Source organism: Taudactylus pleione, unplaced genomic scaffold (genome assembly GCF_031769625.1).
Source record: "Taudactylus pleione unplaced genomic scaffold, aTauple2 ptg000064l, whole genome shotgun sequence".
Classification (NCBI taxonomy): domain Eukaryota; kingdom Metazoa; phylum Chordata; class Amphibia; order Anura; family Myobatrachidae; genus Taudactylus; species Taudactylus pleione.
This window is the reverse complement of record NW_028284466.1, coordinates 9735619-9753408: the sequence shown is the minus strand read 5'-3', so window position 1 is coordinate 9753408 and position 17790 is coordinate 9735619. Positions and strand designations below refer to the sequence as shown.

At 44.7% G+C, this 17790-nt stretch overlaps 1 protein-coding gene across 10 annotated transcripts in view; it reads left to right on the top strand.

Annotated features, from left to right (window-relative positions):
* MCF2 (MCF.2 cell line derived transforming sequence) overlaps positions 1 to 17790 on the top strand; it is a 201900-nt gene that overhangs the window by 163674 nt on the left and 20436 nt on the right. For 9 of the 10 annotated variants that reach the window (XM_088465800.1, XM_088465799.1, XM_088465803.1 and 6 more), the window contains 6 exons: positions 8437 to 8658; positions 8741 to 8833; positions 10862 to 10940; positions 11029 to 11092; positions 13665 to 13771; positions 17329 to 17435. In XM_088465800.1, coding sequence (XP_088321926.1) covers positions 8437 to 8658; positions 8741 to 8833; positions 10862 to 10940; positions 11029 to 11092; positions 13665 to 13771; positions 17329 to 17435 — 672 coding nt within the window. The remainder of the gene's footprint in view (positions 1 to 8436; positions 8659 to 8740; positions 8834 to 10861; positions 10941 to 11028; positions 11093 to 13664; positions 13772 to 17328; positions 17436 to 17790) is intronic. The other variant, XM_088465797.1, reaches the window with a different exon arrangement.

The window sequence follows — 17790 nt, the reverse complement described above, 5'->3', positions numbered from 1 at the left end:
CAGAGGGCACGCGCGCGGGTGCAGTGTGCGCGCCGCGCGGTGCCATTCGCGGCAATGGGGACTCAGGACACCTAATATGGCGCCCGCTACTTGTGGGGGCGGGGCTTAGCGCAGTGTCTGTGGACACCGCGCTGCCCGGCCTCATGGAAGCGGCTGGTGAGCGGGGGGGGGCCCCGATGCAGCACCCGCTCGCACCAGCCATGCCTGCAGGCTGGATGGGGAAGGAGCGGGTGCACTAACCAATGCTCCGGGCGCGGCGGGTGTCGCCGGCCCGGAGGACACGCGCGCGGGTCCAGTGCGCGCGCCCCGCGGTGCCATTTGTGGCTATGAGGGCTCGGGCACCTAAAATGGCGCCCGCTACTTGTGGGGGCGGGGCTTAGCGCAGTGTCTGAGGACACCGCGCTGCCCGGCCCCGTGGAAGCGGCTGGTGAGCGGGGGGGGCCTGATGCAGCACCCGCTCGCACCAGCCACCCCTGCCGGCTGGTTGGGGACAGAGCGGGTGCACTAACAAATGCTCCGGGCACGGCGGGTGCCGCTGGCCCGGAGGACACGCGCGCGGGTGCAGTGCACGTGCCCCGCGTGTGTGAGGAGAGGCAGCTGCCAAGGCTAGAGGCCCTAAAGGCCCTGCATATATAAAATGGCCGCCACTGTTTGCTGGGCAGGGCCAACGGCGGGAGCCGCGGTGACCGTGACACGCTCCCGCCGCCAAACCCTGGAGACTGAGGGGCTCCTGAAGACGGGCCCCCACCGCGGGCCAGCCAAACCTGGAGGCCCGACAGTGAAGGCGCGGGCAAGGAGAGGCGGCGGCCACCGCAAGCGGCCTGGCTGCATCGACCAGCCGCTGGAAGGGGAGCATTGCGGCGCGGACGCAGCATAATGGATGGGGCACAGGAGGGGGGTTATCAAGTAAATGCAGAGGGGAAAGAGCCGGCAGAGGGATGTGAGGAGCGTGTGGGGTGGGATACACGGGTGGGATGAAAATAATAGAGGAGATGCAAGATAGGAGAGGCAGAATATATATGGGATAGTAAATGAAGGTAAAAACAAGCAGTGGCAAGAATAATGAATAAATATTATGACACTGAGTTACTGAGGTACTTATCCCAGAGGAGATCACAACTGGAAAAGAGGAAGCTGACTCCTCCCAGTGCACTGATAACCCTAAACAGAGCCCGCCTAAACAGGTCCCTGATAGGCTGTCAAACTCTGATTGACTCAATACAAAAACCAATAACATGACTGCGACCACAAACCCAGTTCTAACCAGTACTGCTACAATAAAAAACAGGGTGCTTATCTCCTCTCATGCTTATGCTAGCATTCGCGTGCTTTTAGTTGTTTGTGCGGATGGTCCTGTGGCACTGCTAACCTGCTCAACTAATTGATCATTATGTGCCAATGTGTGTCCAGGTGAGAGACTTCCAGACACAGATTATGTAAAACAGAAAACACAAGAAAATACTTGTGACACTTTATATAGCTAAAACTAACTTGTGCAACTGTCAGAAAGGAGAGTACACAGCAATTAGTCTTGTTTTTCTACAGTATGATGATAATGTGTACATTTCTGTACAGGCATATTTAGAACAATGGCTGCAGATGTTACTGTAATTGTAATATATGTCTATATCTTTGTTTTTAGATATGTTTCATTTGTAGAGCTATGTAGGTACTCTTTAATGTCTACAAATTGTCTCATGGCAGTAAAAATTATATTTTCACAGGTTACTATACTGTAATGCAGTGATAGGCAAGCTGGTACATTTCGGGGGGGGGGGGGGGGTTCACATATGGACAGCCTTCTAACCTTCAAAAGGGCGGCACATTACTCTAAGGGGTAAATTTACTAAAGTGAGCATTTTTAGAAGTGGAGCTGTTGCCCATAGCAACCAATTGGATTCTAGGTATTATCTTCTAGAAAACAGGATTTTGGTACTTACCGATAAATCCCTTTCTCCGATTCCACAGGGGACACTGGAGTTCAAGACAGTGGGGTATAGACGGTGGTAGAGTAGAGCCTGGCACCTTAAATAATTTAGAAGTGTGACTGGCTCCTCCCCCTCTATGCCCCATCAGCCCCAGTTTAAGAACTGAGCCCGAGAAGAGACGGAGGACAACAGGAAAACGAGGAGAAGGAGAAGACCACAGAACGGAACAAGACCGACTGAAGGAGAACAGAGGAAACCACTGCAGGGAATCATGCAGTCACACAACCATAGAAGGAACGAAACAACTGGCAGGTATGCAGCGCTGGGCGGGCGTCCAGTGTCCCCTGTGGAATCGGAGAAAGGGATTTATCGGTAAGTACCAAAATCCTGTTTTCTCCTTCATCCACTAGGGGACACTGGAGTTCAAGACAGTGGGGACGTCCCAAAGCCAACCTCCTGGGTGGGAAGCGCTGAGAACATGCCAACCCTTTGGCCAACCGAACAGGGACCGCCAAGAACCAGAGGTTCAACGGAAAGGCAAGAGCTGAGGATCAAATGTCGTGTGCCAGGAGACAATCAGAACTCCCTGCGGAACAGACACAGAAATACCACAACTTACAGCATAAATAGAATGGAATAAGCGGCTAGCGAGAAAACACCCTCAGGTGAGAAGCATCCTAACGCTGTAAGCTCAGCTGAAAACAGACCAAGCCGGACTGTTGGGAGCAGAGAACTCCAACCCGAATCCATATGAGAAGGGCAGTAACCCGAGAACAAAACTCGAGAAAACCGTACCAGATTCAGAAACAGAAAGCTGCAACAGTCGCAGATAGCAGAATACCAGCACTGTTGGACATAGTCATAAAGATACAAGTAGAACGATACCAATCTACAGAAACAGAGCTGATCCTGTCCACAGACTCCTAACAGAGTATGCAGAGAGGTAAAAGACAAGGCCGAACAGTCACCATAAACCATTCTGGAAGTCCAACTACTACAAAGTTGTAAACCAGCGGAAGGGAGAGACCATAGAAGACTCCAACGAGTGGAGATCACACTGGGAATGAGGCCGAGGCAGCTTGAGAGGATTGAGATTACAATACCTGTCAGAGGGTCAGACAGCAGAACAACCCATTCTGAAAACAGAGTAGAAAACAGCGACTGAACACCTGCAGTCGAAAAGCAAATCACAGCCACAAACTTCAAAACAACAGACAACTTCCAACATGATGGAAGTGCGTAGGCAGTACCAACCGCTGGCCTGAACATAGGGTGAACAACCAGGATACCCTAGTAGTTATAGAGCACGGATGCAACAGCCACGCAGGAAGCTACCAATATAGGGAAGCATTCCATACCACAAGGCTAGAGCACTAGGACAACCCTGAAGGTACCAGTCAGGTACCCGTCAATGTGATGAAAACATCCACAGAGACTGAACAGGAAATCCACCAGGCCCCCTGCGTAGGACATATTGACTGTCACACTTTAATGTAAAGATGTGCACTAGACCCTCAAAGCGCTTCAGTCCATAATCCCAACAGATCTAGTAGAAGAGTGTCACTAATCTCAATGTTGAAACTATGCACCAGGGAAGCTCTAAAGTGTAGAGCCAACTGATTAAAAAAGCAGATGGCTGCTAGGACCGCAGCTAGGGTGCATAAGGGAGAAAGCGGCTATGCAATGACAGGTTGAGCATTAGTGGGGTAAGCCCGCTTACCTGTGAGCGGCCAAAAGCCCTCTGGACGCTATGTAGAATGTCACTGACCTCTTTCATCTCACAGCAACCTGCCCCGTCAGGTATAGGGAATAGCTTCAGTGGGCTAAGACCCAATGCTCTACAGCACGGACTTCAGTCTGGAGATGTTGCAGTAGAAAACACTGTATAAACTAGCAAAATGTTAGTGGAGGCAGGAAGGTCGTTCAACAGGACTCTATACCTGAGCTTGTTATATTAGGGATGTGTATCCATATAGACATTATACCTATACCACAAAACGGTCTACTAGTTTAAGTATCAGTACATTAACACTTATAATGGAGAAGTGTGTATTACGCCCATCAATCTAATAAAATCCAGGCCTGACCCTGCCTATATCGGCGGGGGCCCTAGGCCTTCATGTAATTTAACAAATGAATCCCTGATTACAGAATAGAACCTGGATTCTCTATGTACAGATAGAATGTACCTAGGGGCCCTTTAGAGACTCATGTTATTGAGATATGTGACAAGACAATAATATGGAGTACCGGAATCTATACTGAGAAGGGTACCTGTACATAGACAGAGTGCATTAGTTATCCCAAGAAAGGAAGGGACATATCTGTAGTGATAACCAATAGGGTTAAAAACCAGGTTTTGCCAATTATTAGAAATTATGCATACAAGTAATGGGAATATATCAGTATATATACACCCGTACATATAGATAAACATAGTTGCATAAGAAGGCCATCTCTTTGAAAGAAAGAGTAGTGCCAACATAGCAAGTTAACTTGTCAGACTCCGGCATCGGGAGATCAGCATGCTATATTTATATATATGTCCTGCTATATCCTGCATTCTCAGTGTCTTATAAGTTTGCTACCAAGTGCAAAGTTAAAATAATCATAGATCACCCTAAAGGGGGGCGCCATAGATAGGGACTAACAAGAAGGAACTATAACCCCAGAAGGATGGAAGTACATATCTTTAAATACAAGAAGGCCCCAGTCATGTATAGGGTTCATAATATAAGCAATGTCTATCACTATGTAAGCTGCAGAACATGACTCTAGTCTACAGAGCCACCATTTAATATATATATATATATATATATATATATATATACACACACACATATATATATACACACATACACATAGATAAGCTGACAGCTTTGGTAATCGCAGGCGGCTTCCCATCCGTGGAAATATAGGTACGTACACACACCCACATACAAATCCTTAGGGAGAGATGGTGTAAAGCGGAGTTATTGTACCAACTACTGGATGAGGAGAGTCCAGACTTCAATTGCAGAATCCTTCTTTTAAATAAGCTAAGTACCAGACATAAAACTGATAACAGATCCTACCTCTGCCTTATAAGGATAAGAAGCGATATATATATCTCCACATATGCATACCTACATAGTAGTATATAGATTAGTAGGTGCGATAATATTTAAAATTAGAACATGAGCAATACACGTATATGTTCTATAGCAGGGCTTAGTATAAATACATGTGGCTTACCTCAACACAGGGAGACTGCTCAAGTGTTGCGTGTAGCCATCAGCCTGCTACGGTGTAATGGGCAGGATATTTTATCAGTGTGCTGTCCCAGACTGGTATCGAACCCTTCTGTTACTGGAGTGCTCGCCTTAATCAGTTGAGCTATATATGTGTGCAGAAGAGTAACAATCCACAAACTTAAGGGATTACTGTCCCCAAAAAGTGAGCTGTATTCTAACAGAGCCTCCCCAACATATTAAAAGGGAGACCTGTCCCTTGGGAAAAACCACAGCGCAATCCCCCAATCTAAACAGGGGATAAAGGCCTGCTGTTGTTATTAACACAGCTAAAGAAGTGGCCGTCCCGGCCTCTAATGCTGGGCCACAGGGATGGTAAGCCCAATATGGGATTCTTGTTCCTGAGAATGGATGATTCGGGAGGACCTGACCCAAGGCCTGCCCCCTCAGCCAACGCTGGGTTGAGACCCAACCCAATGGAGAGTTCTCCTCACCCACAGATATCGTTTCAATATTTTTGTATATGTGCTGCCAAAGCGTGCACTGGAACATTGTCAACCTTGCACAGTGTGCTAATTAACCTCTCTGGAATAAGGCTTGTCCATAGACCACCCGATTAGCAGAGTAGAAAAAAGGTATACACTATATATATCTATCTATATCTATATATATATATATCTATATCTATACATATACATACACACACACACACATATATATATATATATACATACATCCCTATATGGGATTACATATACATCTACATACACACACACACACACACACACACAACACGTACATTGTAGGCGCTGGGACACGGGGAGCGATCTGCAGAAGTGACAGAGATGACTCTTACACTGCGCTAGGGTAAAGTTATACCGCGCTGTGTGCGCAAAATGTCCATGCTAGCCTGGAGGAGTCCCGGCTAACATAAGCTGTCCCCTCAACAGAACCGCATAAAGCGGAGTCATAGTGCACCTGCTAAGCGCAAGTTTGAGGGAGGGGCAGCAAAAGGCTAGACATATCCATCAGAGCAGCAGGTGTTAGGGCAATGAGCTATACTGCTGTGGAGGGCGCCGAAGTGGCTTAAACACAAGAGCCCCGAAGTAGCTAGCGCCGGAGCTTATACATTAAAGCACCGCCTCAGCAGACTAACAGCTACTCTGTTATAAAACACACACAAGCACAGGGAGAATATACAAACTCCACACAAACCCATGACCTCAGTGCTGTGAGGCGGCAATGCTAACCATTATACAGTCTGTGCTGCCCTGTTAAATATATACAGGCTGCCTCAGTGCGACTGGCGCTGTACCTACAGTGAGAGCTACAGCGCTTTTCGTAAGTGATAGCGCAGTCAGCCGTCTGTCACTTACCTGACCTACAGTTAACGGAGCTTCAATACACATCTCCCCCTTGTGGGGGGAGGGGCAGGAGACCCGGACTCAGCCGGCGGCGGGACCCTTTTCTTCCCCGAGCAGGAGTGAGTCAGTGCTGTGCTACACAACGGACCCTCTTAATAAAAGGGGGAGTTGTTTATATTGTAAGCTGTCCCCTCTCCTTAAGAGGGAAGCGCGCTCCCTTGCCGGCGCTGGTCCGCGCTGCATACTCTTAAAAGAACACCTCTCCTGCTAAGCAGGAGAGGAGAGCCTCAGCTGATGTCCACTGCTCCAGTGAAATGACTCAGCGCTGTGCTTGCCGGCTATTACTGCTGCGGAGCAATAAGGGGGAGAACCCTTACAAATGGCGCCGCTGTTGCAGGACGCGCCATAAGTGTTTGTTTAGGGCGGGTCTCGACGCCGGGTCCGTGCGCTGATTAAGACAGCGGGACTTAGTAGCCACAGCAGCCCGCCATGTGTGAGGAGGGCAAGCGCGATCGGCGCTGCTAACGAGCTCTCCTATGCAGCAGCGCCGACAGCCGCGTGGTGCCCACAGCGCGGCAGTGAGGAGGAAACCCGACTAAAATAGGCGCCGCTAGATTGCATGACGCGCCTCCAGCAGCCCCAGCGACGACCGGGGCTGTAATTTGCGCCCTCGCTGGTGACCCCCTTGTATCCGAAGTCGGGGAGAGGGTGGTGCGGGGCAGGGGAAAGTCGGGCCCTCCTAACAGTGTCACTGAGCCCAGCTATACTTCCACTGCTCCTGCTAATCAGGAGCAGTGGTCATACTTACAGCTGTTGCGGCCAGGAAGCTGGGCTGAGGGGGCGGAGAGGAACCCAGACACATGCCGGTGTCAGCAGTGGCGGGTCTTCTCGGGGTCCGATGACTCCTTTGTGTGTGCCCCCTCCTCAGGGTCACCGGACACAGGCTGCAGTAGCCATGTGGTGCCCTTCCCGGCGGCTCCCACGTAGCAGGCAGACTGCCACAGCAAGCAGCCTGCCTGTCCTCAGCTGTAACTGTTATAAAAATTAAAAAATATGAAAAAGGCTGGAGACGGCCTGATGTGCGACCGGCTCTCTCGGGCACATTCTAAAAACTGGTGTTGATGGGGAATAGAGGGGGAGGAGCCAGTCACACTTCTAAATTATTTAAGGTGCCAGGCTCTACTCTACCACCGTCTATACCCCACTGTCTTGAACTCCAGTGTCCCCTAGTGGATGAAGGAGAAAGTGCTAGATAAGTGTTAAGTACAATCTGATTGGATGCTATGGGCAACAACTCCATTTCTAAAAGCTCTCACTTTAGTAACTATACCCCTTAATCTTAGTAGTAACTTAAATTATTACATTTAAATAATGAAAGAAACAAATACTGCTAATAACAATCATTACAAGCTATAACACTCCAATATGACAACAAACCAGGAACAAACTGGGTCTGCAAGTGAAGGCTTGGAAGGCCACTTGTGACCCAGGGGTGCCTCTTACCCAGTGGCATCCCTCCCTGCAGTGTTATCTGGTGCGGGGAGGGATGCTGTATGCGCGGCAACGCCGTGAGCCGCCGAAAAGGGGCGTGGCCTCGCTGCCTCAAACTTCGTGTTTATTACTGGGGGAGGGAAAGGGGGTGCCGGAGGTGTTGACTGCCCTGTGTGCATTGCCGGCTCCCTCAGTGTCAGGAGCTGAGTGCTGCACTTAAGGCTACAGTGCAGCACCCGGCTCCTGTCACCGAGGGGAACTCTGCACTTTGGTGTCTCCTCTCCGCGGGTGACAATTAGGCTGTGGCAACTCACCCCCCTTGTGACACCACTGCTCTTACCCATCACCGACGTAGTGTCTATAGTAATATTAAGGTATGTTACACATTTTGCTCTTATTGAAATACTTGTTTTTGCCTTGTAGGGAGATATAAATGATCTGGGCAGAATACTAATGCAAGGCTCTTTTAGTGTGTGGATCACTCATAAGAAGAGACCCACGAAGATGAAGGAACTTGCCCGCTTTAAGCCAATGCAACGACACCTGTTTCTTTATGAGAGAGCATTGGTGTTCTGCAAAAGGAGAGAGGAACATGGAGATGGGCATGATAAAACGCCCTCATACAGTTTTAAGCACTATCTGAAGGTATATTACTTGCATACATTCAGCACTGCAGCGTACTGTAAATTAAGCACAAATGCATAAACGGCTGTGTGTCTTCTGCTAGATGAACGCTGTTGGCATCACAGAAAATGTGAAAGGTGATAATCGCAAGTTTGAAATTTGGTACAGCGGGCGAGAAGAGGTTTATGTTGTACAGGTTTGTCATCCTATAGAGAAGCATGTATAATAAACCCTGTCTGATATTCCATAGAGTCTTACTTACTGTAATATTAATGGCGAATGTGCCAAGTGTATCACCCTTGCAGGTGTAGAAGAAAGTTTGGGGTCCCTCCCCTCAATTTGTTATCCAGTTACCAAGACCAATTACATTCTTATAGAGCACATAGCGCTATTCAGTAGTTGTCAGTCCAAGCAGCCCCTGATTGGACATGTGCTGCCACCATCCATTGTGCTTTGTGCTGGTTATGGCCATACTGCACTTGCCAGGATGAGGACTTAGGAAGTATATGGACCTATGATGTAGGTATACTAGTATCAATGGAGACATAAGAGTCTATTCTTAAAAAACATGAAGTGGCTCACGATGTACATCACTATATACCGCATCACATTGATGCGATACAAAGTGATGTTTAGTAGCCATTCATATATACTTACCTCTTCGGGCGCTGTACAGCCCCTCCGCTATCCCTGGGGCAGAAAGTGATAAAGTGCAGAGTGATAAACGACCAATCATGCAGCTCCCAACTGTCATGTTACAGGCTGTGTTTGAAAAATTACACTTGGGAGATGATTGGTTGGTCGTTTATCACTCTCCACTTTATCACTTCCCAGAGCTTCATACATCTGCCCCCCTGTACACAGTGAGAAGATAGATATATCGAGAGCCCGAAACGGCTGCTCCTCACTGCGCATGCGACGACGTCCGAGAGCAGCAGGTCAGGTCAGACCTGCTACAAAGGATGCTGGGAAAAGGGGGCGGAGCCAGCACCAGGTGCCTGGCAGACTGCAGGGAAGTATATCGCTTCCCTGCTCTGTTTGGCTTGCAGTAAAGATAACGCCATCCTCCAATGGCAAATCTGTACTGCAGAAGAGGAACGGAAAGATTAGCTCTCCGTTCCTTTATGAATCGCACTCCCTATACAAAAGTGGTGATGTGATGCAGGTATGGAGCAGGGATGCCGCTGGAGATGTAATACACTTCCCCATGGTAAACTTGCCCCATGAATAGCACGAAGCAGAGAAGAGCCCTGATTTCAGCTGAACAGCTTCATGAATAGACCAAGTAATGATGGGAAGAGGAGAGCAAGGTTGTCTATTTTAGGAATTCTTCCAGACTCTTAATCTCATCAGATGAGTTTTGAAACTGTAAATGAGATTATTCTTGCAGCACACCGCTCAACTTTTGTAGTTATTGAATTGGGACGGGGGCATGATCACACATTTGGCTGGTGTGGCCTTCCCCCCGATAGGTGTGTTAGCCCACTGTTTCAGCAGCACTCCTTGGATGCGTCTGCATTGACTGCGTAAGCAGTGGAAATACTTCCCAACCTCCCTGCAAATCAGGACATGTGTATGTCAAATGTTTATAGAGTTTATTGGGAGGTGGCTGTCTGTTACCATGTTTTGCAGAGAAGCATTTCTTATCAGTGATACAGTTATATAGTATTATCTTTGTTTTGTTCAACTTATTCTAGTGTACCTTACAGTATGTATCAGTTCATTATTACCTTCTGATAAATAATAAAGCATAATAATAGTAATAACAATGTACAATTTCATGCACAAAGACCAAGAATTCTCGCAGTTGCTCCTCAGAGCAGAAAAGCATTAAACCATTGATCACCAGGAAGAAGCCCTATACTATAACTTATCATTTAACTTAAGCTTTCTTGACAATACAAATAAAAAGGTTTTGTTATGTACTAAAACTACTTCCATAGAACTGTAATGGCAACATTGGTGCTTACTAGTATTTCCTGAGATATTTTGCTCTTATTGATTTTATTACATATTTGTCAGTTTGGACACAAATATAATAAAATACAGAAAACTTTAGCATTAGGCACAAAGTAAATAGTAGAGCAAGCCAGTCAGCATTTAGAGGTTGTGTTGCCCAACAAATAGTCCTAAGTTAGTCATTTGGAACCCCATATTTTGATAACCTACGCACATATGACGTATAAAACATTGTTATAATGTTTTACTTGTTTCTGTGTCTCAGGCCCAAACAGCAGAGCAGAAGTCAGCGTGGCTGAGTGAAATACGTAAGATATTGACCAGACAGCGAGAAGTTATTAAAGGTATTGTATTGACATACCTGCATTAGATCTGACATATACAGTATGTTAGTATTCGGCCTCATACATTCACAACCTGTCTCTGTTACAGTAGAGAAGCAGAAACAGAGTCCGTTCTCAGACCAGGTTGTGCTATCATCACAAATGAATGAGAGGTATGTTCATATTCTGTTTCGCATAATCTCATTTACAAAGCGCTGTCAGTCAGACAAGTTATCGTTAAATGAAATGAAATGCTTGCTGTTATTACACTGATGTTGGAGATACAGTTTGCAAGGTCATGGTGCTGCTCATGCTATTCCCTCTCTGATATAGAGAATAGAAGAGGAGCAGATGGTGTTTGTTTACACTGGGCCCATTTCAGAGTTGCAGTTCAACGCAATCATAACTTGCATTTGCAAATACATTTGCATCTTTGTGACAGAGTAGCAGAGTAAGTTGTACAAGCACATGTCTGTAGTCTGTAGCTGCGGCTTCCACTCCTAGCTGTGCCTGCCTTTAACCACTCCTAGCTGCGGTGTGCATTAACCAAATGTGGAAAATGCAAACACATAACATAACTAGTGGATTGGTGCATCTCTAATGCTTAGTGAGGCAGATGGAAATATAAGATTTTATCTCATGACAACTCTTAATAATATATGTGCAGTCTTCCCTTTCCCAACTGAGCATATCACATTCCTTGTTTATGTAAAACTAGTGTTCATTGTAGTATAAAGTGGGTGCTGCTGTACCAGTGTAGCATAAATGGTTGTGGTTTTAACATTTGCAACCACATAATTAGTGCGACTCTAACACCAGGGTCAGAACCCCCATAGCTTAAACCTGCGCACGCTTGTACGTTTGCGAATTTTCGCTGGTCATTTTAGTTGCACTTCACATCTGCATGTCCACTTCCCATATCTGCCCATTCCAGCCCTTAAGTCTATACAGTCGCAGTTCATGCTTGACAAAAGTCACAGATTGTGAATATTTGCACGTATGCATTAAAAAGAATGCAACTTGCTTCCACAAAAAAGCAGCAAATGGCGTTTACGTCTCATTCTGAATAAAACCCACTGTGTACATCTACAGATGGGCTGTACTTACCCTACAAAGCCATGCACAGTCAGAAGATTAGAGGCAGGACTAAGTGTACCATCATTGTGCTTTCAATGAAGATATTGAGAGCTATATTCAAAGCTATATTGTACACTAGCTTTTACCCACAGCATTGCTTGCGTGGATGTCTGTTATGGTGGAAATCTTGGACAGATTAGATCTTTTTCGAGATGGCATTATTGCACAACTATAATAAACAGTACATTGATAACCAAGAATCCACAGTTTTCTATTTTTCATGGAAACCACAAAATTCAATTCAAGGGGCAATCAATCTCACAGTCCAGTCTAAGTTCACTTTAATCAAACAAATCTTATCTTGTAGATCATAAACCCGTTGCTACTTAACCTACAGTAACACTGAAAGGTTGCAAGTAACATGAGCAGCGACCCTATGATATGTAGTATTTGTATTGGTGCGCCATCTACTGGATTGACATGTATATTGCAACCTCTTGAGTCAAGATAGATTAGTGCTTAATATATAGCTGGATTTTCCTTAATGAAATCTTGAGATATATATACAGTGCATCCGGAAAGTATTCACAGCGCTTCACTTTTTCCACATTTTGTTATGTTACAGCATTATTCCAAAATGGAATAATCCAGTAGATGGGACCTTATATAGACAGGTGTATGCCTTTCAAAATCATGTCCAAACAACTGAATTTACCACAGGTAGACTCCAATTAAGCTGTAGGAACATCTCAAGGATGATCAGTGGAAACAGGATGCACCTGAGCTCAATTTTGAGCTTCAAGGCAAAGGCTGTGAATACTTATGTACATGTGATTTCTTAGTCTTGTTTTTTTGTTTTTTTAATTAAATTTGCAAAAATCTCAAAAAAACTTTTTACACGTTGTCATTATGGGGTATTGTGTGTAGAATTTTGAGGAGAAAAATGAATTTATTCCATTTTGGAATAAGGCTGTAACATAACAAAATGTGGAAAAAGTGAAGCGTTGTGAATACTTTCCGGATGCACTGTATATCTATGTATTTCTATATGCACGTTTGCGTTCGGGGTGTGCAATATATGTATATATATTGTGTGTGTGTGTATATAGATAGATACTGGAAATTAAGCTGCGGTACTCTGAGTCTGATGTAAACAATCTGCATTAAACTGTCACAAAGTACACTTTAATACAGATTGTTTACATCAGACTCTGAGTGTCGCTGCTTCATATCCAGTGATTATAATTTCCAGAAGGCACTGAAGCAGTTTATACAGAGTCAGTGGAGTGCCGGACTGCTTGCACAATATTATAAGTGTCGAGCGTCTGGTTTTTCCTTTGTTGCTCCTCTCCCTGATGTCTCATAGAGAGAATACATAGCCTCAGTTTGAAATGCAATCCAACTTAATTCCGTAGTTTTTGCGTGATACCAGAACAGACAAACAAAAATTCATTAAAGAAAAATATTTTTTGTCTTCCTACAGTAGTTCATACACAGTCCCAAGGAGTACATTTTGCTTAAAAAAAATGTACAGACAAAACCATTACTACTTGATTAGAAGTATAGATGATTTCTTATAAATGTTTTCATTGTGTTTTGGTAAATGGCTATGCAGTATTGTTTATGCTCAGTTGAAATACAATTGCTTGTGTCTTTCATTTTTAAAAGGATTCTACAAAGGGCTTCAGTAAGTTCTGAAGAAAATGAATCGGAAAATGCCAGTCCTGTTATGTTGGATAGTTTGAATCTCTCACCTCAACATAAACCACAAAAAGGTACGAGTCACTTCCTCTCACAGTTCATATGTTCCCATTAATTGAGGAATGTAAGATGCAGATAAGCTACTAGTACATGCACAGTGGTTAATCCCTTCATGATCTAAGGTCTTTTATACCCTAGTGACCAGACCAAATTTTGAACTGCATTGTTATATGTGCATTCTCAGTTGTTATTCAAAACAAATTATCTTTTTTTTTGAGTGACTTTGAGCTATTAAAAAAATTAAATGTAATCCTCTACATATCATATACATCCCAGGTTCTCAAACTTGGTCCTCAGGACCCCAAACAGTACATGTTTTGCAGGTCTCCTCGTATAATTACGAGTGAAATAGTTAGCTGCACCTGTAGATCTTTTAAAATGTGTCAGTGAATAATGAATACACCTGTGCACCTGCTGGGTGACCTGCAAAAAGTGAACTGTGTGGGGTCCTGAGGACCAAGTTTGAGAACCACTGATCTACATAAATGGCCCACTAAACTACAAAATGTAAAATTTCAGATATAAACCATAAAAATAAAATACAGGATTAACATAACACTACTGTGCAGCTAGATTAAAAAGTTACATATCTCTATCCCACTTCACCCAACTGAAGTCCCTCTGAAATTTTTTTGTGTTTTATAAGATCTGGTAGAGATCCAAAAATCTGAGACTGCAGTCATTTGAGTTGCTGTGACATCATTGGCATTGCCTTGTGTATGACTCTAGCAATCCACTCTTCATGTCTAGTCTGTCATCACTAGAATTTATTTACAGCACTGCATTTGGAAGCAACATTTACACTTAAGCATAGCAGCTGAATAGACACTTGGGGATAAATTTACTAAGATGGGAGTTCTATTTAAGAAGTGATGTTGCCCATAGCAACCAATCAGATTCTACTTCCCATTTATCTAGCACCTTCTAGAAGATAACACCTGGAATCTGATTGGTTGCTATGGGCAACATCGCTTCTTAATAGAACTCCCATCTTAGTAAATTTACCCCTTGCTTTCATTGTCACACTGGAAAAAAATGTTAATTGCTGATTAGCTGCTGTCTTTCGGTTAAAATTTTGCACCTACAGTGAATGAAAATTTGTACAGGAATCATACTGTCATGCCTTATGTTCATGATTAGGTTCTTTTTACCAAGGAAAGGAGTTTCTCTATATTAGGTATTATTAGATTATCAATTGTTATCTGGATGTAGGGGTGAGCTGGCATGCCAGCTACCAGATTGCAGTGGACATTTTGTGGGGCGGGTAGACCTAATTCAGTTCTCACCTGCATTTTTAACATACTTACTTTTCATAGCAGTATCCTGATGACGTCTCCAGATTTTCCATTTTGAATATGGAGTGCACTACTTCTCCATTCAATTAATACAGCACTCACTTCTAACAATACAGTATGTACGGTGACTGGCCCATTACAGCTAAAGCTACTACATCTTCCCAGAATAATCCACTGCTCAGTCTTGTTTAAATAACATATATAAAAGAAAATGTTGTAGTGCTCAGCCTACGTGAGATATGTCTAGTATTTAGGTTGTGTTATAAATAATGAATACTCTTAGATATATATGTAGCATCCAGTGGTGTATAGTCAGGTAGGTACAAATCGGTGGATAAATGGCTACAAGAAGCAGAAGTAGTAAATGCTGATAATAACAATACGTCAGTAAACAGATCTCAATGAGTCAGAATATGCTAAAATTATTATTGATAAGTAAATAGTGTTAATAAATATCAAGACCTAAGTATGGGATGTGTATTATATTATAGCACATAATGCTAGATAGCTCACCGCATGTCAAGTTTTTATCATATATCTGTTTTGCTAATACCTAAGACCAGTGCTCACATTGCTTATGATCTGGGACTACCTTCAAGTATCTTCACTTCCCACCTGGACATCATTACCTGCCCTCCAGGGTAGAGAGGTAAGTCCCCGTCACTAGGAGGAGACACGCGGCACACTGCTTCAGCGAGCGGTGTGGCCGTGACATTTCCTCCACAGACAACAGCGCTCACTCCGGTACATGTTGCCGGAGGCTGCTTGTTCATTCAGGAGGCTTCCAACACTTGTGCCGGGCAGTGACACACGCGCTGCAGAGAGACAGCCTCTCCCCAGCAGTTCACACCGTACTCCTCGGCCCCAAGAAGATCATCCCTGGCATCACTTCCAGTAAGTTCAGCCTCATTCCAACATAAACAGCGGAATGGCACTAGAGACCTTATATCAAACCACTATCACCCACATAATACCCTGATCCTGGACATTACCCATTCAGTCACTTATCTATTGATACTTGAGGTCCGGATTAACCTCACCCATCAGCTTCCCTCATTCTCACAGTTTGGTGTTACAGGCACCATTCTGCATGTGCATTTTTTCTGGTTCTTTTTGGTTTAGCATATCTTCCAATAAATACCCCCTATTTTTACCATTTTATTATTTGTATTGGCAATTTTTGCACTACTGCACGATATATTTAGTATTGGGTATAGGTCTCTGTATCAACAGATCAATATTATCATATAAAACACATCCCATACTTAGGTTTTGCTATTTATTTTTATTTTTATTGATATTTCCTTATCAATAATAATTTTAGCATATTCTGGCTCATTGAGATCTGTTTACTGACGTATTGTTATTATCAGCATTTACTACTTCTGCTTCTTGTAGCCATTTATCCACCGATTTGTACCTACCTGACTATACACCATTGGATGCTACATATATATCTAAGAGCATTCATTATTTATAACACAACCTAAATACTAGACATATCTCACGTAGGCTGAGCACTACAACATTTTCTCTTATACATGTTAATTACTATATAGGTGAGGGTACCTATAAGTTGTTAGCGGCTCACCACCACAAGAGAGCTCAGGGCCTGATTCAGACCCGCTCGCGAGCGCTGAGCGCTCGCAAGCGGGCCGATGGTGACCTAGTGTGCATGCGCGAGACCTGAATAGCGACGGCCAAGACGTTGCTATGGGTCTCGCACCAAAGGGGGCGTGCTGTCGATGGTGAGTGACAGCACGCCCCCTTTGGTGGGCGTGCCGGGGGCGTTGCTGCCCAGAAGGAGGCGTTCTCATGGGAACGCCTACTGTCTGGGGCCGGCCCCACTGACATCACTAGTGTCAGTGATGTCACTAGTGATGTCAGTGGGAGTGCTTTTGGCTCTGATAGAGCCAAAAGCACTCCTGGACTTGCGGCAGCGAGACCCTACCGCAGGGTCTCGTCGCAAGCCCGATGGTCGCGATGGTCTTGACCATCGCGACCATCTTTTTGGCCGCTCGCATAAGCTGTGGGTGGTCACCCACAGCTATGCGAGCGGCCAGGAGGCAGCTCCAATTTTAGGTAAGAGGGCACTGATTCAGAGCGAGCGCTCTTGTCAGAGCGTCCGGCTCTGAATCAGGCCCTCAGTGCGCAGGTCCACTCTGCTATATTGTTTAAATAGCATGAAAACATGTCAGTCTTTGGTAAATAGAACTAGATCATGTCTGTAATTCCCATCAGAAACATTAGTGACTTTTGTAAACGCAATAATACAGGTTGGTCAGGAATGTCCCAGTCACTGGAAATTTGCGAGGGTCTTGACGGATGGTCCAGTTGCTCGTATGCTTGTTCAGACACAGAGGAGGAGGACACAGTCCAGCTGGTTAGTACAGTACTCTTATGTATTGTGTTTGTTTCATATGTTATTCATTATGAGCAATGAAAAAAAAAATATATATTTTTTTTTATTACTGTGTTTTTCCAGAACAATTTAAAACACCATGGGGCTTAATCAGAGTTGCATGAAGGCAGTTTTGCATATGCAAATATGAGCGATTCTCAGTCCCATCTCCATTTGTGGCTGAATGGGTGTGACTGGGTGTTTGCACATAGGTGTACTTTCAGGCTATATAGGGGTGAGCGTACACAGAGATCTGTCTGATTTCAGCCGGGTCTATTGCACTGATAGTGATGGCAAATGGATGGATGTGGGTAGTGCAGCGACTTAAGGGCAAATA